General features: G+C 37.2%; 1 protein-coding gene across 1 annotated transcript in view; it reads right to left on the bottom strand.

The window, feature by feature from the left end:
• The window catches only part of INSRR (insulin receptor related receptor), a 467004-nt gene that overhangs the window by 263650 nt on the left and 175542 nt on the right, over positions 1-27812 (bottom strand). Inside the window, exon 5 of the mRNA XM_044079802.1 lies at positions 5010-5154. Within this exon, the coding sequence (XP_043935737.1) occupies positions 5010-5154 (145 nt within the window). The remainder of the gene's footprint in view (positions 1-5009; positions 5155-27812) is intronic.

Raw genomic sequence — 27812 nt, 5'->3', positions numbered from 1 at the left:
ATTTCACCATACTGAATGTTATTCACCTGCCCATTATGGATCTCAGCTTAAAGTGCTTTGAAAGCTGACCTGATCCTACTTACTAAAAATTATTTACACTGGAAGAATGATACCTGCACACCAAATGTCAAAATATATCTGTGTGATATTCTTTTTATAAAGAAATAATATGGATCTGAACTAGATATATGTGGGTACATCATAGTTTGCAGTGTTGACATCCCATACTAGATTTCCTGTCTTATCCTCGTTAGCAAGTGATGGATGCAGTTTATTCTGTAAGGACTATATTCTCTCAGTACTTTTCCTTACAAGAATATTGTAATCTGATTTATCAAAGGGCCATGAAATTCCAAGTACGCCACATCTACTTTTAAATTACCCAGATTATAAACCTCTCTTCTGTATATCAGGAAGATTTGGTTGCAGGTCAGCACTTTTTTTTATCTTTGTCAAAAGCCATCTCCAACACAATTCTTCATTAACCAGAAGATTAATTGAATTGCTCCATAAACCTAGTCATATAACTTAATAGGTTAATCGGTCTAGCTTATTGGTAAGTGGTACTTTACTTCTGCTGTGTTTCTTATTTCCTTATAACAGGTAATATTCCTGCAGTTTTCCATTCTTCTGTGATGTGATCGTTCATCAAAAAAGGTCAAGAAGAGGATCATTTAGTTTGTGCTTTATCATCAACTGTAAGCTTATCAAGCCCGGGGCTATAACCTTTCTTAGGAAAATAACTTTTTTAATGTAATCTCTGTGTAAAGAAAAAAAAGAGTTACCTAGGGATAACACGCATAGTCCTAACTATGCTCTGTTTTCCAGTCATTTACACTTTCATTTAAGCTGTTAAGACTACTATCAAATCAGACTTCCATATATAAAGGTTCTGCTGATCCATTGCTTCCACAGGGCCTGTCTAACAGTTCCTCTGCCTTCACACAATTTGCCCAACATGGGTGGTAGCCCAGCATCCCTGGGAAAGGCGACTGCCTGCAACCCATTCATATCAGCCTGGGGAGCCCATTTAACCCATCCATTCTCCCTCTGACAAGGGTTGGTTGGTAGGGAGTGGAGCAGCTTCTGATCCAGCAGAGTGGCTTACCCTCTCTATAGGAATGATCTCAGTGGTGATCCTCTCAATTTGCACACAGTACTGCCTACTTGGTAACTGTACACACCCCAAGCATTGTGTGCGTGGTAGGCTTGTACCTGCAGATGCAGCAACCAGTGCTTATTCTAGGTGTCACCCAAGCGCTGAGTCAGATATGCTGTCCTCCCCAATGATGGCCAAGCTGACAACACTGCTTCTTGCCATCCACCTAGTCCGTCCTCTCCATCAACGTTGCTGCTAATCAAATATGGGTCATCTAGGTCACAGTCAGGACTTCATCTCTTTGCACCTCAGGATTGAACTACATTCCATGTTAAAGCAGTGGCAATTATTTATGTCTTTTTTCCTCTCTTTTCTGACTTTCCTTGTTTAGGTTCAAAAACACTTGCTGCTGTCCTTAACTTTGTTAACTTAATTCACTTACCTTATAGGTTCATAGGTTCATAGGTTCATAGGTTCATACTAGGCTATCTGCCCAAGGGCATTTATAAGCCTAGCCCAGAGTTTTTGTGGCTTTCGCCACCCCTTTAGTTTGAAGAAAACTATGCCCATTATTTTGCTGTGCCTCTGTCAAGCAGAGACACTGAGGTAATCCCTGGGGTATATCTGCGATCTCCCATCCATTGGTCAAGATTTCTCTTGAACACGGCCAGCGAGGTGCTCTGCCTCACATGTACCGGGATTTTGTTTCACAGCATAGGGAGTCTTTGGGTGATGAATCTGTCCCTCCAGCACGTCCTATTAATACCTTGCTGCACTGTTTCAGTTTATCTCTTTGTGAATGATGTTTTTAGAAATATCTATAGTACAAACTGAAAGCTTAAATTAACTATTTTCCCCAATCAGTTGTTTAAATGTCCTTGAAACTATAAACTTCTCAGCTGAAGTATACTAAACATACAGATTTTTCTTATCAATAGCCAGTGGGATCCCTAGAATTCTTTCTTCTTTGTAAACTGTCAGATGCCCTACAAGGGGTAAAACTTAGAGAAGAGCCCATGCCTTATTGTTACCTATTTGTTGACTAGGTAAGCCCACTGGACACAACTGTCCATTTTCAGGAGTGAATGAGGAGCACTGTCTGTTAAGTGACTTGTTTAGTGTCACATATTAGGCAAATGAAAGAAGAAATAAATCAAAGCTTGCACTGTGGGCAGAGGAAGCAGATCATTAACAGCTCGGCACTTTAGTCATATGATTGAGCAAGCAGTAGCCTCTGCCATCCTCAGGCAATTTAAAGGAAACCAGGTACAGATTCCTGAGTGGTGATGACAGGTGCCTTGTGAAATCTGGTATGGCAATGCAAACATTACCATACAAGCAGGTGGGGAACCCAGGGAGAGTTCTCTTTTCTAAAGGGATGGCATTCCAGAATGGGTTCATTGCAACAGAAAGACCCATGCTCAGGAAAGCATTGTGGATCTGAATAGTAGTTGAACATAGGTCATTTGGTTCTGAGAGATAGATGAGTATCATTCTGAAGGAATCAGTAATGGGCTTTGATGGTATCAGCTGATTAAAAATTAGTCAAGTTCAGATCTCCAAATCTAGAGTGATGGATATGGGCACCTGCAATTCTGGAGAAGCTAGCAGGGACCCGTGGGTTCTTTTTCATTTGTAAAAGGTAAGGTACCCCGGTGTTAGATCTGAGAGTGGCGCCATTTTCTTGGAAAGTATCATTTTTCAGAACAGCAGTTAACTGTGATTCATTCAAGCTTGAGAGATATTTGAGCCCTATTCTGATGGGTGATAGCCTCAATCACCCTCAGCTAATCAAAAGTGAGTCAATTTCAGATACCAGAATGCAGTGAGTAAGTGACAACAACATTATATTATCCATAGTAGTGATATAAATTCTTAGGGAAAAGCCAGTAGGGTTCATAAGGAAGATTCTCTTTTCTTTGTAAGGGACACTATATCCTGAAGTGAGTTTACCCTTTGTGGAAAGCATAAAAGTTCAGATCAGCAGTTGTCCATGTGTCAGTAAGCCTTGAGAGATAGGTTAGTATGATTCCAAAGGGATGAGAAATGGCCCCCTTTGTCCTCAGCTGGTCAAAAGGTAGTCAGTCACAAATTCTAGATACCAGAGTAGTGGGGATAAACACTTTATGGTTTCCAGTGCAGTGATCAAAATGATATCTCAGTGGCCAGCAGTATCGTCTGCGTGAGTTCTTTCATTTAATTAATTTAAGTACATTAAAACATTTTTCTTCAGCCCTTAAAGTGACCATCACATCCCTTTCCTTCTTCTTCCTCTCATTTGTTGCATTCACCTTGATTATCCATATATGCTCTATAATCTCTTTGGACTTTTCACATCACCATGACCATCTACTCTTCAGACATCCCGTTGGAGAAGATTCTCCAAATTTGTGATTAAGCATATTCTTTCTTTCTTCCTTTTTATAGTCTTATGCTATAATTTGTCATATTTATTTACTTTTTTGCTTTGTTAACTGGGTAAGTGAACTGGGCCAGGAACTATTTTCAGCCACAACCCTGTCCAAGTATGCAAAGACACTGCATTCAGTAGACTGCATAATCATCAATTACAAATAAAATACAGACACATTTAATACATAATGAAATGCATTGTGCAGACGTCAACAGGACATTGTGATAGCAGAGGAAATGAGACTTTTTTTACTCAGAAGTATAATGCTTCAACACTGATAAAAATAAAATAACTTAAAAGTCTGTGAAACAAGAATTACAAAGCAAAATCAGGAGAAGTTTTGCTGTTGAATGGAATCTTAGCTAATCCAGTAATACTAAATGAAGAGAATAAAAAACAAAAGCAAGAACTGAATTTGCAACATGGAAAGCATAGCTAATTGTGTAAAGTATGTGAAACTGTTGTAGAAATAAAGCTTGTCCATGTATTAAACAACATCTTTAAAATAGTTGCATTTATTGTCAGTCTATACGTGGTATTTCATTCTTTTTCTAAAAATACTCAGGTCAGTGATGTTTCTGATTTTCACTGAGATGCATTTCTAAAAAGGTAGATGCCATATTAGAAAAACATCATTCAGTAACTGATATAGTAGTCCTAGCAAATGAGCTTACTGTAGTGTTCATCGCTTTGAAATTAACATTTTCTATGTAGGTTTATAGTGTTCATCATGAGCAACAGTACTTAGTGTTGGTTCCTATAAGCAAATACAGTCACCTTCTTTAAATGAAGACAGTTATGGCTTCACACTTTGGAGGAAACATAATATACTGCCCATAATCTAAAAAAAATGTGCTTTATCAGCATCACATTTAACAAAACTTCAAACCCTGAGTTACTATGAATTATCCTGGTTAGGCTGTAGGTTTCTGTAAATAATTCTAAGGTGTTATTTGTATCTTCAGACCCTTTTCTCCGCTTCACAAATGCATGTTACAGCCGTGTCCTGGATTTACACTGCCACCACATTATGTGATTCTAAATTACATATCACTGAGATTGTAGTTATATGTTTGAGTTAAGCAGTTTCTGAGTTTATGACCATGTTTTTGAGTTAAGTACGACCTGTATCTAACATATATAGCATTGGTTCCCACAGCGTCCACTAGACGATATTGATACCCTTAGCCAGACCAAAGCACACAGGTCAAGCATGAGAACAAAGATAGGTTATATGTAATGGGGTCTTCCATGGGGAAAAAAAAGACTAAAGAAATAAATAAATACAAATGACGTAAATGAGTACGTTTGGCCACCTATTCTTATTCAAGATTGCCACAGTATAAATATCTGAAATAAGAAAACCATTGTCGTTTCCTGTTTCAGTATTTCGTCATAAAAATTGATATTAACTTAAAATACATAAATGTATAGAAAATTAGCCTTATTAAATAATGTTAAATCAAATAACCAAGTCCAGAAAATGAAGTCTCCTACCCATCCACCATTGTGTCTCCACGAATCAGCTGTAGGTTTGTGAAGAAGTTCAGGCTGACCAGTGCAACAGAATGCTTTATCTTTAGGAACCCAGTGACAATCTCAATCTGTCCCAGACTTGCCCGTAACTCTGACGTCAGGTTCTCTAGTATGCAAAGAAATGGAGGGGGATTGTTAGAAAGTAACCATGTACTGTTAAAGGAAAGCATCACAATGTCCATTTCATCCACTTACTACAAGATCTTCAGATATTATACTTCTCATATAATTCAGTCACTAATGTATAAGTTTTTACAAAATTAGCTGAAACATATCAGATCAACTTCTAGGGATAAGAAATTACAAAATAAACAGAAAGAATTAACAGAATTGTATAATTAATATTCTAAACCTCAAGCCCTTGACTCAGCCAGGGGTCCTTAGTGATACAAGTACATCAGGGAGAAGATATTCCCATATTAAAATCAGTTCATGTATTTTTATTAACTGGAAAATTTCAGATGGAATGAGTCCACTTTCAGATAAGGCTATTAGAGCAAGTAAATAACAAGGAAAAACAGAAGGACGAATGCCTATAATGTGTCGTAATCAGGTAGAACATTAAAATAGAATGATAGATTCAAGTGTCATATCAACAAAACTGTATAATAAAATATAAATTGTGTTATGGTATAAAACCATGCAGTTGTCAGAGACAGTAATAGTCAGCAGTGCAGCAACAAGGTGTGAAGTATGTTAGAGGAATAAGATAAGTGATTTTTCAACTCATATAGGACAGAATTACTAGCCCATGTTAACAGGTATAAGAGGGAACTATTGGTAAATATACTAAAAACATCATTTACTGCCAAGAACAACACAGGAATCATTCAAAGGAACAAAATAACCAACAATATAGCATGTCTGTGTCACCTTAAAGGTTTACAGGGATCAAGAAAAAAAAAGACAGCAATCCCAAACTGCCTATAAGTGAATAATAGGATATTTTCCCTACTGTCCTTACACCACCTGTTAATAAGTCAACAAAATAAAAAAAATACATGCATAAATAATGCAACAGTAAAAAGGCACTATTCTCAAATGGTAAAAGTGAATGCCATAAATAAGAGGATAGTAAAAAAAAACAGAGTATAGTAGTAAGTATTATTACAGATAAAATTATCATAGGTGCAACACAAGATGTAAGGGTGCTGGCAGAAAAAAAATACTTGTAAGATGCATTGAATAGTAACAACAAACTCACCCAGGCACACATATGAAAGCAAACTTTTGGACTTTTTAGGACATACAGCATGCAAATTGAGCATCAGTCTTCCCCAGTCCTCTAGTAGGTTACCTTCCCTCTCAGATGTACACTTAAACATTTGCATTAAGGTCTTGACATCATCAACTAGCCTTATTTTCTGGAGGAAGTAACTGGACCTTATTGTCTGTGACCTGAGCTGGGGCCTTCCTAGTTGTGCCCTCAACCTTCAGTTATGGTCCAGAGTTCCTCCTGCAAATCTTAACACCCTTTTGCTCTGCAAACACCTTGCATCTGTGAGGTTAAGACCTTAACTATTAGGCCAATCCTCCTTGGGTAAAAGTCTGTACATTCCTCTTGTGCTCTTGTATGGGTACTAAAGTGCCATTCATGATGGCTAAGCCAGACTTGTATAGCCACAGTATTTTGTTGAATGCTCTGTTCCAAAATTCCATTGTTCTGAAACAAGGTTTCAGTATGTAGCTCTAACCCAGTTTTTTTTTTCAGAGCTTTGCAGAAAGGGAGTACTTTCAGTTACCCTTCCAAAGTTCACCATACCAGAGAGCTTATTAGCCAGTTCCCTTACATCTCCACCAAGTGTGACACGGTGCTGCTTATTTTGATATGGTAATAAGACTGATCATTTTTATTCAATTCACTCTTAACAGAACTGATTCAACCCACAAAGGGTTATGCTTCTTTGTACAGTGCATCTAATATTATTCTTTGAAACAACAGGAGCAATATGTTTTGTTGCAAAATTTCTGGAAAGTGAAATAATTCACAGGTTCAGTTGTTAAGAAGTGGTACTCACCATTTTAGACAACAGCACAGAAAACTGTGTTCATAGATTCATAGGTTCATACTAGGCTATCTGCCCTAGGGCATTTATAAGCCTAGCCAGAGTGTGTTTGGCTTTCGCCACCCATTTTAAATTAATTTTGCTATGCCCTTTTTCGAGGTTAGTATACTGCGCCTCTGTCTAACAGTGACACAGAAGTGATACCCGGGGTAAACCTACGATCTCCCATCCACTCATCAAGATTCCTCTTGAAGAGAGTCAATGAGGGACTCTGCCTAACCTGGACTGGATTTTATTTCAGAGTGAAGGGAGCCTCTGGGTTATGAATCTGTCCCTCCAGCATGTCCTACTTATTTCAGTGCTGAGGTTCAAGTCTCTCGAGCGCGTAGCCCGATGGGATTTGGATTTTCTGAGGTGCAGCATGTCCATTAATTCCGGGTTGGACATGGTTTTATACTTCAGGCACAGATCGCCTCTGAGCAGGTGGTATGTCACTGAGTAGAGCTGGAATTTCCTTAACCGGGCAGCATATGGCATCTGTTTGAGCCCTATGATCCTCTTGGTAAGGTACTTTTGGGGTCTTTCCAGTTGCTGCAGGTGTCTGGTAAGGTACATCCCAAAAGGGGCATTGTACTCAATTATGGGCCTGATGAGGGATGTGTAAAGAGGCACCATGACCTCCCCTGATCTAGATGTGAATCCCTTCATGATTAGGTGGGCTATATAAAATGTTTTTCTAACCACTTTGGCCACGGGGTTGTCAAATGAGAGATTGCTATCAACTTGGGTCCCCAGGTCCCTAATTACTTCTTCTGTACTTAATGGATTACCACCTATGTGGTAATTTGTGGGCACTTTGTTTTGCCAAAGGGGATGACTATACACTTTTGGCGTTTAGCTTGAGGCCATGGCTCTGGCACCAGTTGTCTGTTTCTATGAGGCCCTTTTGGAGGATGCTTGTGTTGGCTGGAGAGTCGATTATGGTGCCCAGTTTGCAGTCATCTGCGAACTTAGTCAGCCACAGTCCTTCCGTGTTGGCCTGTACCTCCGAGAAATATATACCGAACAAGAGAGGTCCCAGGACTGAGCCTTGTGGGATGCCACTTGTAACTGGTTTGGAGTCTGACATGGCTCCAGCAATTCTAACCATGTGGGTTCTGTCCTTGAGCCAGTTTGCAACCCATTTAGTGGCATAGGGGTTTATATTTAAGCTGGTGAGCTTATCTATAATGCCCGAGTGGGGTATTGTATCGAAGGCTTTTGCGAGGTCCAGGTAGGCTGTGTGGACCACCTTCCCCTCGTCAATGGCCTTGTTGACTGTTTCAAAGAAATCAACCAGGTTTAAGAGGCAGGATCTGCCCTTAACAAAGTCGAACTGGGTAGGATCCAGTGTCTGTAGGTCCCCAGTATCTTTATTTATGAGGTCCATGATGATCCTTTCCATAGCTTTGCAGACTAAGCTAATCAGGCTTATGGGGCGATAGTTTCCAGGATCCGTTGAGGCACCACCTTTGTGGAGAGGGACCACTGTTGCTGTACGCCACTCTTTGGGTACATATCCTGTAGTAAGGCTAAGATTGAACAGTAGTTTTATGTTTGGGTTTAGCTCTTCTTGGAGTTCATGTTGGACGCAGCCTGGGACACCGTCTGGTCCCATTGATGATGTGTTTTTTGCTTTGGAGAGGGCAGCTCTTACCTGAGCATCTGAGATGTCAGTGGGGCAGCACTCTGCTGGGATAAATATTTGCCCTTTTGGTGGGGAGGGGGGGAGAAGTTTGCACTGAACCTGTCAGCTAGGATGTTGGCAATGACTGTGGGTTTGGTGTATTTTTTGTCATTTTGGACTAATTCTGAGCATATCTGGGAATTCCCACCCAGGTTCCTAACATAACTAAAGAAAGCCTTGTAATTATCTTTAGTGTCCTGTGCAATTTTTCTCTCGAAGCTGGCCTTAGACGATTTTATGAGTGCCCGTAGTTTTTTGCTAATACTGATCAGAAATGCCTTCCCTTTTTGGGATTTTGCTCTATCATGTAGTAGCTTCCTCCTTCTATTGTATAGTTTGTTTATGGCTGGGGTCCACCAGACAGGACGTCTGCCTTTGGAGGATTGGGTCTTGGTTTTATTTGGGATTGCATGATCCATGCGTTCCTGAAGGTGTTCATAGAATGCGTTTATAAAGGATTCTGTGGTCTGGGCCGTATTTTCCACAGGCCAGGGGGCTTTGAAGGATTCCACCTCAGTTTTGAGGAGTGTGAAATTTTCTTTAGAGAAGTTTTTCACTGTGGTTTTTAGGGCAGGGGGTGGAGTCGGGCTGTAAATATCCAGTGAGATTAGTTTATGGTCTGATCTTACCAGTGAGGGATACACTTCTGGTCTGGAGCATAGAGTCTCCATGTTGGTGATGATCAGGTCCAGTATGTTTTTCCCTCTTGTGGGAGTGGTAACAAGTTGTTCCATAGCATTTGAGTTTATAAATTCTAGGAACCTTTGGGCTAGGGTGTTGGAGCTAGAGTAATGCTCCCAGTCTATGTTTGGGTAGTTGAAGTCACCCAATATAATGGTGTTTGGAGAGACCTTCATATTTTCCAGTGTTCTCAGGAAGGCCGAGTGGGGTTCCTGGGTTTGGGAGGGTGGTCTGTAGCAGGCTTTGTCTCTTAATACCTGAGTAGCAGAAATCACTTCTCTGATTCCTGCTAACAGTCTTTCCATACCTGTAAGCAGAAACAATATTCCCAGGAAATGCAAGGTCTCTCTTTTCCCTAACTGTTTTCCTTCTCAAAGTTCAGCAGTACACATTCTTCTTCTAATGTCACACTGAATTCGTATCTCTCTTGTCTGTCTGTCTCTCTTTGTCTGTCAGTCTGTAGCCCTGATTTTAAGCAACTGCTTCCACACAGTAGCAATGCTACCTACAGGGGATCTCCGCTTTCTATGGCAAAGCAAATTAACATTGTTGCAAAAATCAAGGGATTAACCAAAAGCACATCTATAACCCTGTCACATTATATTTAATGAAAGATTAAAAGAGTCAATGATCTCAAGTTAGAAATTATTTTGCAACACTATGAAAGGAAAAAGGTTGTAATTTCACTATATTAACTGCTGGGTTTCTACACATTTGCATTTATTATCAAATGTTTTTTGGTATTTTACTGTTGCATTTGCTAAGGTTATACACTGTTGGCATGATTTTACAGTTAGAAAAATTAAGTCTGCACTAGGGAGTAGGGCAGTCTCTTATGAGCTTGGGAATCACTGAGTAAACCTTATTGTGTGTTGTTGTGATTGGCCAATGGACTATTTCACTCATTTGTTGATCTGTGCCTGCATAAACTTGCCAGATCTGCACACCATTCATCACACAGCAGAGGTTAACAGTGCTTTGTACAGAAACAGGCACATAGAATCTATTTTTTTCTATAAAAAACAATTCAAATATTTCCTGAGTATATGGTTTTGTAATAAGCACTTGGTTTGCTCATAGAGGAGCAGTGCCCTGTGAGATTATATTAAGATTGTAGCTCTTGGCCAAAGACAACCCAAGCAAACCAGATGTAAACCCTTGTATTGCCCCATTACTATGATTTGCATACAGAGGAGCATTGGTCCAACAGTCTGGTCTTAACAATTGTAGTTTCACTTAAATAGGATTCAAGTAAACCTATCCTAGACCCCCTAGTACAAGCCCCCTTGTGATCCTTGGAGTAAATATCTGAAACCATAGATGTGCACTTTCCTCCTGTCCCTGCAGCCAGCTTGGTAGAAACGGGCATCCAGAGACAATGTAGCAGTTGTCTCATGTTTACTGACAACCACCTAATTCTTAAATAATTTGATACAGTGTGTGACAATTACACATTATCACTGGAGGCAAGACTCTCACATACAGCCACTATAATTACTAAACAGTTTTTTAGAAACACACAACAACACATTCTACATACTACTCACACCAAAGACCAAGCACATAGACTCACATATGTTGAGGATCTTAACAGGAATCTACCCAACCCACATAGGCCTCCTAGATACAGCTATAACCGTAAGGATCTTCAACAACATGCACCATGGCACATATAGCTTCATCTCTTGGTATCTCAGATCGTAAGCCCATAAAACCAACCTGCACACACACAAACAAGTGTTCTAGTCATATATGATTCCACTGTGGCACACTCTGTTGTAAGCTGGGCAAGAAGAAGGTCATGGTCACTTGCCGATTAGGGGAAGTATCTGCCAGATCATGCACTCAGAACACTGAACCACAAGTATCAGTATGACCCTGTCATTGTGCATGTATGTGTAAATGGCCTGAGTTTGAGTTGTACCTCTCTGGCCTATATAACTAGAGACATGAAGAGCTCTCAGAGTGGGTTTCCTAGGCTGGTATGAACCTAGCATTGAGTAGTATTCTACCTTCGAGTATGATGCCACAAAACCAGTAGAACATAATTCACTTTAACAATTGGCTTAGTTTTTGGTGTCATTCGAAGGGCTACAGTAGTTGCCATCTTGCCAAGATATGGTTGACAGACCATGCTACTTAACCAGGGATGGTCTGCATTTGTCCCATTAAGGCTTTTGACTATTGGCTAAGACTTTGTACATGTCCATAGTGCCTTTTTTAGGCAATGTCAACCTGATAAACCCTCCATCATAGCAAAACCAACACAGGATAATCTAAAGGTATGACTGCTCAATGACAGGAAAGATCATTGTGGTGACTTCCTTCTGGCCCAGGCAACATTGGTTGTCTTTACTTTTGGAAATAGCAGTTACCACAAGCTTCCTCACAGGCTGGACCTATTCACACAAGACATAGGTTCTTTGGTACTCCCCAACTTGAAGGAATGTCTGCTGGATGATTGAGTTTCAATACCTTTTATCCACCTATTTTTTCAGGATGAGCAGCAGGTGATAGAATAGAATAGATAAAGAAACATGCTACTAGGAAATCATGTTACTAAACGGAAAATATTTTCTAATTGGTGCCAAGATAAGAACCCGGATACTTTTTAAGCTAGTATGTCTTTGGTTCTGCAATAGTTATAGCTTTGTGAGTTATTATCCTCTGGCCTTCATACGCCTGTATCAAGATTCAACTGTTGGCCATTTCAGTATGTCTGCCATGGATCCTCGTTTTCAGTGCATTCTCATGTTAAAATGTTTTAGAAATGGGTTTTGCATACTTGTTCACCTAGACAACAGGTGGCTCCTTTGTTTTGGAGTAATTTACTCTTGCTCCATTTGACTACCTCATTGGGCTGATTTGAGATTCTTAACATGGAAAATAGCTATGTGGATTGTACTGACTTCTGCAAGAAGAGAGAGAGCTGCATGCTTCCATGGCTAGTCAGCCTTTTCTAGTTTTACACAAACATAAGGTTTCCTTGAGGACTAATCCTTCATTTATGCCTTAAGTGGCATCCTACTTTATTTTGAGACAAGCTATCAATCTTCCTGTCTTCTTTTCAGCACATAAAAATGAGGAAGAATAGATTATTCACACCTTCCGTCATAGCAAAACGAACACAGGATAATCTAAAGGTACGACTGCTCAATGACAGGAATTTAAACAATAAACTCCACTCCCTGCAAGCTATCCTAACCTTGGAGAACATAGGTGTCTGTGTAATTATGGAGACATGGTTTAAATCTGGGGAGAACAACATACAACTCAGATACTATCTTGACTGACAAAAACCTTTAGATACAGTTATTCATTTCTTATAAATGTAAGAAGAAAAGAGCAACCTGTACCAAAACAGATATTTTCAAAATGGTGCTACATGCTATCTCCTTTTGTTATATCCATTATAACAAGTAATTTCCAGGCAATATAAAGGCATATTTTATTAGTGCCTCGGCTTAATAAGTGGCTTTTTGGAAATGGGTGGACTGTAGAAGTATTTTAGATGCAGCAACTTGGTCCTCTGTACATACTTTTTCAAAGCATCACAAACTAGATTCCTTTTTCTGGTTTAGAGCAGCCTTTGCTAGGTTCCCTATTAAAAGACCGAAGACACATTCTTCGAATGTGTCTTGGTCGACCTCAAAAGCCTGAAACGGCAATATATCGAAGTGGCTTTTAAGCGAATTCTTTCCCAGAGAAAGAATTTGCTTGGCCACTTCGTTACTTTGCCGTTTTTGGCACTGTAGTGCGGTCTCGGAGTTGGTATATTTAAGTACAGGGGGTGTGGGGGGTGAAGCCCCCCACTTAATGTAATGTTTAAAGTATGTTTTTTTTTTTTTTTTTGGTTGCTGGAACAGCAATTTTTTCCCTAGGAAAAAAATCGCTGTTCTGACAGTTCGAATTTGCAAGCTTTTGCTCACATAGCGTCAATTAATCACCGTTCGCTTTTTTAAGCGCTCGGTGATATAATATAGACCCCTTTGCTAGGACCATTATCCAGGGGCTCCTTGATCCTCAGAATATGTATAAGCTATGGTATTCTTGTCATATAGATAATGCATCTGTAGCACGGATCAAATGATGAACATAGTATAGTTGTGTAAGTAAACTCACCATAACAGTAGATGTCCTAATGGTCACTGTTGCAGTAGCCACTCCATCCCCATTACTTCTGAATACATTTTGTTGCCAGGGTGGGAGTACTGATATTTATTTTCCTAGCATTGTCCTCTTTCAGGGATTAAAAATCTCTTTCTCTCTCAGTTGGCATGAAAGTTCTGAAGGGCTTACCCTCCATACAGTTGGTTTTCTACAGCTCTGCTTGAGCTGTCAACAGTCTGAGTGCACGAATGTTGTCCTTGAGTTTTGGAAGCTGGTCATCTGTTATATCCAGTGCAGGATGTAATCCATATAGCTAAGGCTACTGCAGCAGAGATCATTTGAACATCTACTGTTATGGATAGTTTACTTACACAGCTGTATGTTACATAGCCTTCCTATACCCATGAATGGATAGTTTACTTACACAACTGTATGTTACATAGCCTTCCTATACCCATGAATGGATAGTTTACTTACACAACTGTATGTTACATAGCCTTCCTATACCCATGAATGGATAGTTTACTTACACAACTGTATGTTACATAGCCTTCCTATACCCATGAATGGATAGTTTACTTACACAACTGTATGTTACATAGCCTTCCTATACCCATGAATGGATAGTTTACTTACACAACTGTATGTTACATAGCCTTCCTATACCCATGAATGGATAGTTTACTTACACAACTGTATGTTACATAGCCTTCCTATACCCATGAATGGATAGTTTACTTACACAACTGTATGTTACATAGCCTTCCTATACCCATGAATGGATAGTTTACTTACACAACTGTATGTTACATAGCCTTCCTATACCCATGAATGGATAGTTTACTTACACAACTGTATGTTACATAGCCTTCCTATACCCATGAATGGATAGTTTACTTACACAACTGTATGTTACATAGCCTTCCTATACCCATGAATGGATAGTTTACTTACACAACTGTATGTTACATAGCCTTCCTATACCCATGAATGGATAGTTTACTTACACAACTGTATGTTACATAGCCTTCCTATACCCATGAATGGATAGTTTACTTACACAACTGTATGTTACATAGCCTTCCTATACCCATGAATGGATAGTTTACTTACACAACTGTATGTTACATAGCCTTCCTATACCCATGAATGGATAGTTTACTTACACAACTGTATGTTACATAGCCTTCCTATACCCATGAATGGATAGTTTACTTACACAACTGTATGTTACATAGCCTTCCTATACCCATGAATGGATAGTTTACTTACACAACTGTATGTTACATAGCCTTCCTATACCCATGAATGGATAGTTTACTTACACAACTGTATGTTACATAGCCTTCCTATACCCATGAATGGATAGTTTACTTACACAACTGTATGTTACATAGCCTTCCTATACCCATGAATGGATAGTTTACTTACACAACTGTATGTTACATAGCCTTCCTATACCCATGAATGGATAGTTTACTTACACAACTGTATGTTACATAGCCTTCCTATACCCATGAATGGATAGTTTACTTACACAACTGTATGTTACATAGCCTTCCTATACCCATGAATGGATAGTTTACTTACACAACTGTATGTTACATAGCCTTCCTATACCCATGAATGGATAGTTTACTTACACAACTGTATGTTACATAGCCTTCCTATACCCATGAATGGATAGTTTACTTACACAACTGTATGTTACATAGCCTTCCTATACCCATGAATGGATAGTTTACTTACACAACTGTATGTTACATAGCCTTCCTATACCCATGAATGGATAGTTTACTTACACAACTGTATGTTACATAGCCTTCCTATACCCATGAATGGATAGTTTACTTACACAACTGTATGTTACATAGCCTTCCTATACCCATGAATGGATAGTTTACTTACACAACTGTATGTTACATAGCCTTCCTATACCCATGAATGGATAGTTTACTTACACAACTGTATGTTACATAGCCTTCCTATACCCATGAATGGATAGTTTACTTACACAACTGTATGTTACATAGCCTTCCTATACCCATGAATGGATAGTTTACTTACACAACTGTATGTTACATAGCCTTCCTATACCCATGAATGGATAGTTTACTTACACAACTGTATGTTACATAGCCTTCCTATACCCATGAATGGATAGTTTACTTACACAACTGTATGTTACATAGCCTTCCTATACCCATGCCTTTCATCATATTGATCACTGCTGCGGTAGCCTAAGCTATATCAGTTACATACTGCTAAGGGTATAACAATTGGACATCTTCCAAAACTTAAGGGCACCGTCTAGACACCCAAACCATTAGATAGCTCAAGCTTACCTGACTAAAGGACAAGTCTGAGCACCAAGCCCTTCAGAGCTTTCCTACTACTGGAGATATTGCGCTGGCACAGGTTTTCAGGGTCAGCTGTCAGCTTGTGCTGTTCCATTGATGGCAGATAAGTTCCCTTTGGGGGAAAAACATTTCTGTATAATATTTATATTGATTAAACATGCTTTCTTGTTTAGGAAAGTATTTTTAAGCAGGAATTTTGTATTTTTAATGACTGACACATGACTTTATTGTATTTTTAAACAGGAGCACACTTTGTTTCTGGCAGTTTAAAAGTTATTTAAAAAATTCTAAAACAGTTTTCTGGAGAGAAACTGTATGCAAATTGCTTTTCAGGGGGCTGGTAAAGCATATTAGAGTGCTTGTACTGTATTTTAACTGAGAAAAGTTACTTTTAAATGCATATTTTACTGGCTTGTGCTGCTTAGTTTCCCCTGGAAAGATTCACAATTTTTAGCTTGACCATCGAACAAACTATAAATCCCATGGACTGTCTTTCTTCCAGTCATGAAAAGAAAAAGTTAACTAAACAGCCTTTGCCATCACAGCAGGCTAGAAAGTTGCTTCAGACACAGTTGGGTGACTTTCTTCTGGCCAAAACTGGTTCCTCTGTTTCTCTGAACACTCATCTTTTTCACCAGATCACTATGGTGTTGTCCATATAGACACTATGGAAGGGGGTTAGCCATGTCCTCTGCTGCTGTTAAGGTCACCTCAGTGGGCAAGGAAGATCTACTGTTGTCATTCCTAAGAGAAGGGACAGAGAGCATATCCCTGCTTAGCAAGAATGTTGTGCCCATCCCTGTGAAAGCTGATGCTGCACCATTAATAATCCTGTGTGTCTCAACTTACCTGTCAAAAAGAAACAGAAGACTAAACATGTATTTTCTACTGCACCAGCTCCTCTGGGCAAGATTTGTTTATTATGTCTATCTCTGGGGCTTGTATAGGCTATTGAGGTGATTTCTGATAAAAGAAAAAGGGATTCCTCTTTTCCCAAAGAGATTCAATAAACTGAATCTGGAGAGGAATGTGATGGGAGAGATACATTTTTTCCTCATATTTTTGATTCAGACTCAGAGGAGTATGTGGTATCTGAATCTCCCTGTGAGGGATTCTCTTTCTCTGAGACTATTTCCAGAATGTGCCAGTGTTTTCTTTGGGAGTTCTCTGTCCCTTGTAAAATACTATGGGTTGTTAAAACTGGAATTCCCAGAATATCCACCCACTCCACTCCCAGTGCTGTCAGCGCTGGAGGATGTATTCATTGCATTGTGTAGTTTCCTGACAGCAACCCTGCTGCACTCAAGAAAACAGATTAAATGTGCAAAGTTCCTCAGTCTTTCAAACTTTATACACTAACCCCAGCCCTAATCCAGCAGCTATTTATATAACTACTGTCAAGCATATTGTTAATTCTAATCCTTTCCCTTCATACAAGGATGGTAAAACAATTTATACATTTGGAAAAAATGTATGCCTCTGAAACGTTACTTTTTTTAGAATTTTAAATTGCCAAATTGTCAGGCTCGTATGTTAAAAGTTTTTTTTTTTTCTGACTAGCTTTGAAAGTATGAGGAAAGTTTTATTTGCAATTCCTTCTTGTGAGGAAAATTTTTCTTTTTGTGGCTTTGTTTGCCCCATTTCTCAGGTCAGCACTCATTGTATAAAGTAGCTATATGACTCTGTAGATACATACCTCTCACATGTACCTCATTATGGGGAATGTTCCTCATTTTTAGTCTTAAAAGTCCATGTTTCTCATTGTTCCACAATGGTAAAGTCTGCCATACATTCATTGTTAAGAACTATTTTAACTCATATTCATGCTAACAAATACTAAATTATATTAATTTCTCAGACGAGCATTTTATAATTATGAATAAAATGCATTTAACCATGCCATGAGCTTTATAATTAAAGCTGTTGGCAAGCTTTTAGTAACTCTTCCACATTTTGTCTATTTGTTCCACATTATGAGAGGCAGTGTTCCACATTTTTAAGATGTAAGGTGGGGAACTGTGTACAGATACTACATCCAGGGCTGTTGCCACTTGTGCTGTGTTGAGGAGATTTACCTGACTGCATTCTCAGAACCTCCCAGAACATGTAAAAAATAAGATTTTAAATTCTCCTTTGGGCAGAGATTCAGTTTTTGGATCCTCTCTGCTACAGAGGTTATCAAAATGTGAAGACAGAGATAGGCTGACACAAGGAATCTCTCAGATTTTCAACCCTCCTTCTCTAAATTTTCCAAGTGATTTTCTGCCCTTCATCCAGTTTTAGTGAGAAACAACAAAAGCTGGTGTGGAGACCTTTAAAAAATAGTGGCATGGAGGTTCCAAAAAAAGAAAGCAGGAACCCCAGAAAAAATGAAAGTCAAATAAGGCAGAACGACTATATAAGTGACCTTGCCCCCCCCCCCAAACCTAAGTAGTCCCTTATCCCTTTCAGAAAATCTGGATCTACATTTCTCTCTTTGCCAACAGGTGTTTCATAAAAATGAGTTCTGAGAGTAATTCAGCAAAGTTACAGAGGGCAATGGAAATAAATTCCTTTTTTCCAGGGAATTATTGCTCATCCATCAAGCCAAACCACTCTATTCCCTTCTATCCTATAGCACAGGAAGTCTCAGAGAGTAATAGAAACAGTTCCTCCTTCCCAACTGGGAAAAGGTTTTTATTCAAGAATGCTTTTGGTGCCAAAGAAAGAAAATACCTGGAGACCAGCTCTGGGCCTTTCTTTCCTAAACCAGTATGTGATATTGCCTGGGTTCAAAATGCTTTCATTTCACAGCCTTTTACTCCTTTTTCTCTCTATGAGGCTTTCTGTAACCTTAAATTGAAACAATGCTGATCATCATATTCATATTCATCCTATTCAACCAGATTTTAGCTGTTTCTTAAGACTTTATATGTGTAGATTGCATTATCAGTTTTCTGCCTTACTATTGGACTATCTACTGCTCCAAGTGTGTTCACAAAGTGTCAAGCTCCTGTCATAGCCCATTACAGGCTACATGGTATCCACATATTTCTATATTTAGATGACCTATTATTTTTGCAGAGTCCTTTCAAAGTGTTAGGAATTTCTCACCTGGGTGAAAGACTTCTGATATATGCTGGAATTTCAAGACAGTATTCAAAAGTCTTTTTTTTTAAGTTTTTATTGGAATTTTCAATTTGTAAAGTAATCACAACAATATTTACAGTCAGAAATTTGTGAACATAATAAATGAAGAAATTTCAAATAAGCCCCACACACAAAAGGAAAAAAAACAACTATTTACAGGAGTGCCCATTAACCAACAAGTCATTCAAGTTACTATACATCACACTAAAATGCAGTTACTTTTGCTTCTCAAGCAGATCTGTAAGTTCTGTCCATGCATTGTAGCAAGAGGTATTCCTGGTTGTTCTTGACTTAACTGTAATGATTTCCAGGTGGCAGGCTTCAGTTGCAATATTTATAAATTCTTTGAAGGAGGGTGTAGATTTGTTCTTCCAATTCTAAGTTATAACCTTTCTCTCTATATATCGTATAGACCACAAAATAAGATATTTCATTTTTTGACACATATAAGAATAGGAGTGTTAAAAGGGATTAATGATTTAGATAAAACAAATTTATCTCCAAAAAAAACTGTAAAAAGGGATTATTGTTATTCCAATAAGGTGTTGGCAGTACAGTCAAAAACATGTATTGCCCATCCGCTTTAATTTCTTGTTTACATCACCAACAAACTTGTTTCTGCTTGAACACTAATTCAATTTTATGTAGTGTGAAGAAAGCTCTATTAAAAATTTCCAAGTAAAGAGATTCCATCTAAGAGATGAAGTTGTATGTTTAGAAGATATTAGAATTATTTCTTTATCTTCTTCACTCAGAGGTCTATTATTAATTTGGGCAAAATAGTTCCAATAGTTGCCATTGCAACTTTTTGTTTCTCTTCTCACAGCTCTTTATAATTTAGATAAGACATCCTGCCCCAGTGCGTTTTGTTGCATTAATAATATTAGATATTCAATTAATTGCGGGATGTGATCCTTAATTTCCCCTTCTACATGTTGTCAGCAGGATTGTACATCTAGCCACATGTCTTTACTTAAATTATATGTGTACTTAATATAATCAACAGAATATAGTTTTTCAGCTTTCATTAATTGAAACCAATATAGCAGCTTTTTTTCTTCAAATTTGATCACTGTTTCTAACTTTGAGGTGGAGATGTTATATTGGGTGTATCCCATAGGAAATATAAGGAAGATCCATGCTTTATATGCCAGGTTTCTGTATATATATTTTTTTAAGTGTTTATTATAGTAGAAATGAAACATAAGTCACTTGTTTGGTGACTTTTTCCTATACAAAAGTAATTTTTGACTTCAACAATATGTTTCTCACCATTATTTTATAAATCACACCATTGTTTGTTTCTTTGTCAGGTACTTTGCTTCTTTGCTGACTACAATTAGGATTCTCAATTTCTGTTTATAAACAGAGTAAATATTTAATGCCAAATTTACTGAAATTATTATTCATTCATGCTACTATATTTACTGATAAATTATTCTTACAGATTACTAAGAAGCTACAACAGCAGATTTGTTTAGAAAACTTGTCATATACAGCATTTCAAATACATATATTATTACTGAGTAGCTTGTTGGATTTGTTCACACTGAGATAATTTAAGCATAAAATAAGGAACTATAATTAGTGTCCAAATATGTATGGTATTTCCTAATGTGAGTATTAATTTTGTGCAGAATATAAAGGATTATGATTGGGCCTCCTATCATTACCAGCTTGTACTATGTTCAAGACAAGCATGGGAAGAAATTCTCCTCAAGAAATGTCCATATCCAGAGTGCATAACATAGAGGATTATGACCAGGTCTCTGATCATAACCAGGTTAAGAGTCAAGATATAGATGTCAAGAAATTCACCTTCTGAGCAAAGCTTGAGAGCTGAATCCTAACACGGCATGACAGCAACATGGGTTATGATCAGATGGACATGATCATGATTCTTTGTAGTGCAAAAAGGTTTATCTGCTCTCATGTAGTTCAGAAGTCTGAGAGAAAAAATAATGTAGTAGCTTAAGTTTGTAACATCTTTAAATGCTGTAACATAAGTTACTCTGACCACACAGAGAATGGCCAATATACACAACTGTTAAACACTTCAAATTGGATTTGGACCTTTTTTATGAAAAGTTTGAATGAGTTGTAATGTGTTCAACAGTTTCAAGACATTCTTCTTTGGTGGCTGCTGATCACTGTCAATGCTCTGACTTGAGCTTAACAGCACTGTTTGGTGTTTAACAAGAACTTGTTAGGCACATTTGTAACATCAAAAAAGTGCTAACAAGCCTTCTTTTTCCTCTGATTTTGCAACATAATAGAAATTCATGCACTAAAAGAAATTTATGATCAGAGAGACTGGGTCATTTTCTTTGTAGCTCATAGAGCATTACATTCTTCCATGTACTAAAATAATTAAAGAAAAAATATAGGAGAACTAAGAGTGCTACTATTTTAAAATCTGTAACAGCCTTACTGTTGACACAGAGAGCACACACCAAAGAACAGTGACAAGAAACACAAATAGCTCTAAAACATGTTAAAACACTTAAATTAAGCAAAGAGAGAGAGAGAGAGAAAGGTTGAATAAGTGTTTAACGTGTTTTAAAGCTCTTAGTGTTTCCCATAGTTATTTACTGGTGGCTGCTAATCCCTGTTAATGGTCTTACATAAGACTAGAGCTTAGCAGTGGTAAGGGGTGCTTAACAAAACTTTGTTAAGCACCTGTCTGTTTCAGTGCATAATCACGACTTTCCAGTCACTACATTTGTTATTGAATGTTATGTGCTTATTTGAGTTCTTAGTAATAAAAGGGCACATTTTTAGTAGTACAAGATAATATGAATAGAAATAGTTACAAAGGAAGAATTACAAAGAGCTTCCAGCACACATGGAAACAAAGATGCAAACATATATATATATATATATATATATATATATATATATACAGATATATATATTTTTATATATATATATATATATATATATATATATATATATATATATATATATATATATATATACACACATGGGTCTATGTTCTTTTATTGAATGTGCACTATATCGAAACCCGTTTACTCTAGCACACAATGTCAAAAGCACACACCATCGAAAGAACATAGCAACGAAACTTAAATGATCGACACAATTGCTGTCTTATCATAAAGTTTGCAAGACTATATAAAGTACTTGAAAGTGAAGATGGTGTACTTCATACCCAATGTCAAAATGGCTGCCGTAGAGACATTGCCCCCAGGAGTACTTGGCCAAATGTATGAGATGACATTATCTCAGAGAGGTAAAAAGATTTTAGTGTTGGATGGCTACACCTATAAATTAGAAAAATCCACGAAAGTGAAGAACTACTGGTGCTGTACGCGAAAACTGACAGAGAAATGCATGGGTCAAGCTATAACAGTATGTGTAACTTCGGGAGAAGAGCTGTTAAAGTCAGTTGAACATGATCACAAAGGGGATCCTGCACAAACTGAGAAGTATGCAGTCTGTTAAAATTTGAAACAGAGCAACTTTGTCCTGAGATTCCCCTTGCATCATAGTTGATGATGCAATTGCGTCTAGTTCTCTGGAATACGCCTCTAGTCTGCCTAGCAGACATGTGCTTGTACAACAAGTTAGAAGAGCTCGCTTGAAATGTAAAGGTAAACCCACTAAAGCGGCTCTAACTTTATAGAACGCAGATGTCATGAATTACAAACTGAAAGAAGGGTCATTTATTTACAAAAGAATGAAGGCTAAAACCAATGAAACAGTTGTGCTTGTATTTACCACTAAAAGTAATTTGAAGGATCTCACGAAGTCTGAAATGTGGTTAATGGACGGTACATACTTTCTTAGAGGAACTCTGTCCCATCAATTATACACAATTCATGCCTCAATTCAGTATGGTGTCTACAAAAAGAATGTTCCTTTAGTATTATGTTTAATGTCAAAAAATAGTTTTAAAGGCTACAATTATATGTGGCATTGTCTATTTGCTTTGATAGAAGAGCATGAATTAACATGTGATGTACGTTACTTGCTTTGTGATTTTGAAGTTGCCGCTATAAAGAGCATACAGAGAAATGTTAGTAATGTGATATACAAAGGATGTCTCTTTCATTTTGGGAAGAATATATGGAGGAAAGTTCAAAGTGTAGGTCTTGGTTCATTGTACAACACTGATCTCTCATTTCAACTTTGTATAAAAAACTGGTTGCTCTAGTGTTTTCACCAGAGAGTGAAGTTATTAAAATGTACCAGGAATTGAAGTGTACATTTCCACCTGAAGGTAGAGAAGTGCTAAAATACTTCACTGAATGGTACGTACTGGGTAAACCATGGTCATTTTCATCTAGATCTAGTAGTACAATAAGATTTCCTCCCTTATTCCCTGTGCACTTTTGGAATATTTCTGTACTTAATGATTTATGTTTGCCAAGGTCCCAAAATGCTATTGAGGCTTGGCATAGCCATTTAGATGCTTAGCTGGTAAGCATGTGTCAGATATCCACAATATGCTGAATGTCATTGTCAGAGAACAGAATCGTATTGAAGAATTACGATTGAGAATGTGTACAGCTTGCCCTACTTCTCCAAAGAAGAGGAGTTTAGTACACCATAAACAGCAATTCAATTTGATTTTCACTCACAGGGAACAGTATTCTAATTTGCAGTATGTTACAGCGATCACACATTTGTTGAAGATGTAGATTGCAGTGATACATTTCTTTCAGGGACTTATGTTTGCTGTTTAAAGTTTCAGTTGTTTATATTTACACTGGGGTGTGTTTCTATATCCGCTAGGGCTACTTTCGATAATGTGAGCTGTGTGTTCGACAATGAGTATTCGAGTAACCTGGTTTTGATATAGTGCACATTCGATAAAGGTACATAGACCCACACACACACACACACCTATATATGTGTGTATGTATATACTATGGGCTGTTGTTGTCATAAGTCTTGGAAAAAAGCAGCAGAGAAAGTCTGTTTTTGCAGGATATACTAAAGTGGTGTCAGTGTCCAATAATTACTTCCATCACTGTAAATGAATAAAGTACATGGATATCCTTAATATAAAATATGACTGTGAGATGCTTTTGTTTCAGTTTGTCTTCACAGTCTGTATTGATTACTGCAGAGAAGTACTTCAAAGAATGAAAAAAGCAAAATTGTCATCTGAAGTTGCAGCAGTAGAAAAGGAGCTTCAGGTATCTTTCCCTGTTGGAGTAACAGGAGGACTTTTATGTACCATTCCCTGTTGGGTGATGATGTGCTAAAGTTCATTCAGTAAATCTTTTATTTTTTGGGATTGTTTACAGAAAGACAGAATGTGGAATGGAAACTGAACCTTGAGAACTTTGACTAGATTAACTCTATCAAAACCTAAATACTATGATAAATTAAAACACAAATGTATAGACTTTCATAGGGATTTCATCAAATTAAAGGCAGATAATAACCTTTGTTCTGACTTAACTATAATAATGAAAAAATGCTTCAGCAAGTGTGTATATAGTGTGTTATAACTTTTTCATGTATTTTATCATGTATCCATATATACTGTACTTTTATTGTAGAGGCGATCGTCACTATAACCAATATAAATTTGTAATCTAACTTTACTGTTTATTGTTTATTTTTCATGTATCCATATATTGTACTTTTTGTTGTGGTGAAAGTCTCTGTAATTATTATAAATGTATAATTTTGCTAATGTGTTTCTGGAGCTTTTCTCCCTGGGCCTCCACTGAAAATGGGCACATACCCAGTCAGACTTTCCCAGTAAACAATTGTCAAATAAATAAATAAAACATCTACATAAGCAAAAAATACTGAAACAGAAACTACCAGTAGCATATCCCAGCTTGCTTCAAAGCAAGATAAACTACATTGATGAAAAATAGTATTCATACTAAAACCAAATAAAAACACTCAGAGGACAATCCTATTTCATACCTTTTTTTCAACTTAATCTGTACCAAAAATCCCATCATGAAGCACCCTACTTAGCCTCTTACATAAAATTTTACAAAAAATGTTTGTAATATGTATTGCTCAAAATAATCTGTCTCCAGTATGATAAATCTGTCTTATCTCATATTTAAATAAAAATCTAATATTCTATTCACACACTCGAGTCTCTTTTATTCTAACCTTTAACCATTCATTAAGAAGACACAGAAAGACAGAATTTTCTCTGACAACAATTTCTGACGATTTATAAGACCCATAATGTATCCCATCAGGGCCTAGGGATGTACAGATATTTATTGATTTTAGCACAGTATTTAATTCTACCAGTATTATTTTCTTATCTAAAACTTCATTATCATCATAATATACTTTATCATCATGCCATTTTTTCAAAGATATTTGGACAGCTAAAAAGATGTCTTGAACATAACATTCAACAAATAATAAAATGTCATCTTGGGATGTAATAAAACCACGTTATGTTTTTTTATGCCAGACACAAAAAGCTCTCTGTCTTCTTGATTTGACATAGAAAAAGGAACAAGCTCACTTTAAGTACCCTGAACCACATGATTTTGATTAAATAATAAAATTTGAATAGTTTATTTTGTCATCCTATACCCATACCTTTTCTTGTATACTACAATGTCCTTGACCATGAAATTTCAAAACCCTCTCAAAAATTTTCCATGCTAAGGCATATAGTTCATTTTTCATTTCTAAGAGTGATTTCTCCAATATCAAATTATCCTTTCTTAATTTAACTTTAAATAAACATCATCACAAAGTCCAAGAATCAAAAAACATGAGACAAACGAAATATGCTGATGCCACAATTGGTCTAACAGATCTTTCCAATCCTTTTTCTGTGAACCCAAGTATTCATTTTCTTTATACCCCTTTCTTCTTGTAAAATTTTATTTACCCAAACAGAAAAATTAAGACCTTGCAATCTGTAATTGGAAAAATCCATATACCCCCCTCCTCAGAAAAGAGAGAGAGAGAATCAGAATGAGCAAAAAAAAATCAGTTTCCATAACTAAACTACTACTTTTTATAGGTTTGGCCTAAATACAGTCCCATAAACAAATGTCCATGCAAAACAATGTTTTTAAGTAATCTAACATCACTAGACATCTTTGAAGAATGTTTTCAAAAATGACAATTCCAATCACCAACAACAACAACAGTTTGTATATTAACTAAAACAAAAGGCTAGAGTAACAAACATAATTCTTTATTTTTGTTTTATTTATGTAAGTCCATATAGAATAACCAAACAGTAGATACCTCAACCCTTGGTAATCTTACAAAACAAAAGCCTACCCAGCCTGCCCACTACTACATCCAAGATCTTAATGTATGATATTACCAACATGAATACATCCTTCCCAAAAGACACTGGAATATTCCACAACGCCTAAATCTGTTGTTTTTAAAAGTTGCAAAGATATCTAATATCTAACAGACAATACTGAGAGAAGTATTTCAACAATGCTACAAAATTGCAAGTCTGCTATGCACATTAATAATGTGATTGGCATTAAGTCTAAAAACTGCAATATCATCCTTTCCCTTTGTAAACAGTTTCTCCTTGTTTTGGTTTATGCTGTTTTATTTTCTTACCTATTGTAATTGATGACCCCCCACCTCACCTTCAGTAGCCCCTTCATCCTACCCCCATCTTCATCAACATGTTAACTTGATCCTCCTCCTCTTTATTTTCCTCTGTATGTACTTCCTAACTGTAAGAATGTCTAAGATCTACAGTCCCTACATTCTGTAACTCATTCTCTTTATGGTCTAAATGTAATTCACCATCTTCTATTTTTTTATCCCTAAACAGTCAAATCACAAATGCCCAGTGTTTACAAACTTTATGACAATTATTTTTGTTATGTTCCATTTCCTCACAATGGAAGCATTTACGTTTATCATGAGCTTTAATAAATTGTGTATATCCACTACAAAAAAATAAAATAAAATAAAATAAACATAACTTTTTGACCAGGATACATAACATATGCCTTAAACCCTATTATAGTAAGACTATGCTGAATAATATCGTCAACAACTTCAAGAGTAGCCCAAACTTCTCAGGCCCCATTGTTAATATTTCTTATATCATACACTTTTTAACATCATACATGACAACATTTTTGAAAATATACTCCCAACTCTGTCAGCTGTTCTAAACTCTGCAAAACCTTTCTTTTTAAAATTCATATTGTAAGCCTGCAATTGATAATGTGCCATGGAGCACAACGTTGCTTTAGTGAACCCATGCAGGAAAAAACATTTCAGTACTATTCACATTTTCAAACATTAAGTCCCAATAGCTGTACTTGCCTACATGAATGAGGTCAAGAACATATGTCAAGGTAAAACCAAAGGGTTTTACCACAGAGTCCTAAAAAACATATCTATCAAAGCCATAGAAAATGTACGTAGAAACAGTAATGAAGTCTTGGGTTGTATAGGACTGGAAAGTTCTCCTTTTGCCATATAAACCTCTTCTGCATAGCAGGGTCATGGCACAACAGCATTGGTACAACTGCAGACTTTTGTTGTTGAGCCAATTGAAACAACTGGAACCTTTGCTTCTTTATTACCTAATTTCACATCCTGTGTAACATTCAGGCCCTCCACACTATAAAATGATTCCATAATTTGACTCCAGGATTTTCATCTTTGGGCTCATCTTCATCAAGTAATCATTGAAGTTTCTCCACCTGTAGGCCATCATTTGAGAGATCCATTACAACCATTCTTCATTTCTTCTTCTTTTTTTTTGCATCATAAAAACATATTCAAGCATTTC

The sequence above is a fragment of the Protopterus annectens genome, chromosome 8.part0 (assembly GCF_019279795.1).
Source record: "Protopterus annectens isolate FY-2018-M chromosome 8.part0, PAN1.0, whole genome shotgun sequence".
In the NCBI taxonomy this organism is placed as follows: Eukaryota; Metazoa; Chordata; order Ceratodontiformes; family Protopteridae; genus Protopterus; species Protopterus annectens.
Note: the sequence above shows the minus strand (reverse complement) of the source record. Positions and strands in the feature narration are given on the sequence as shown.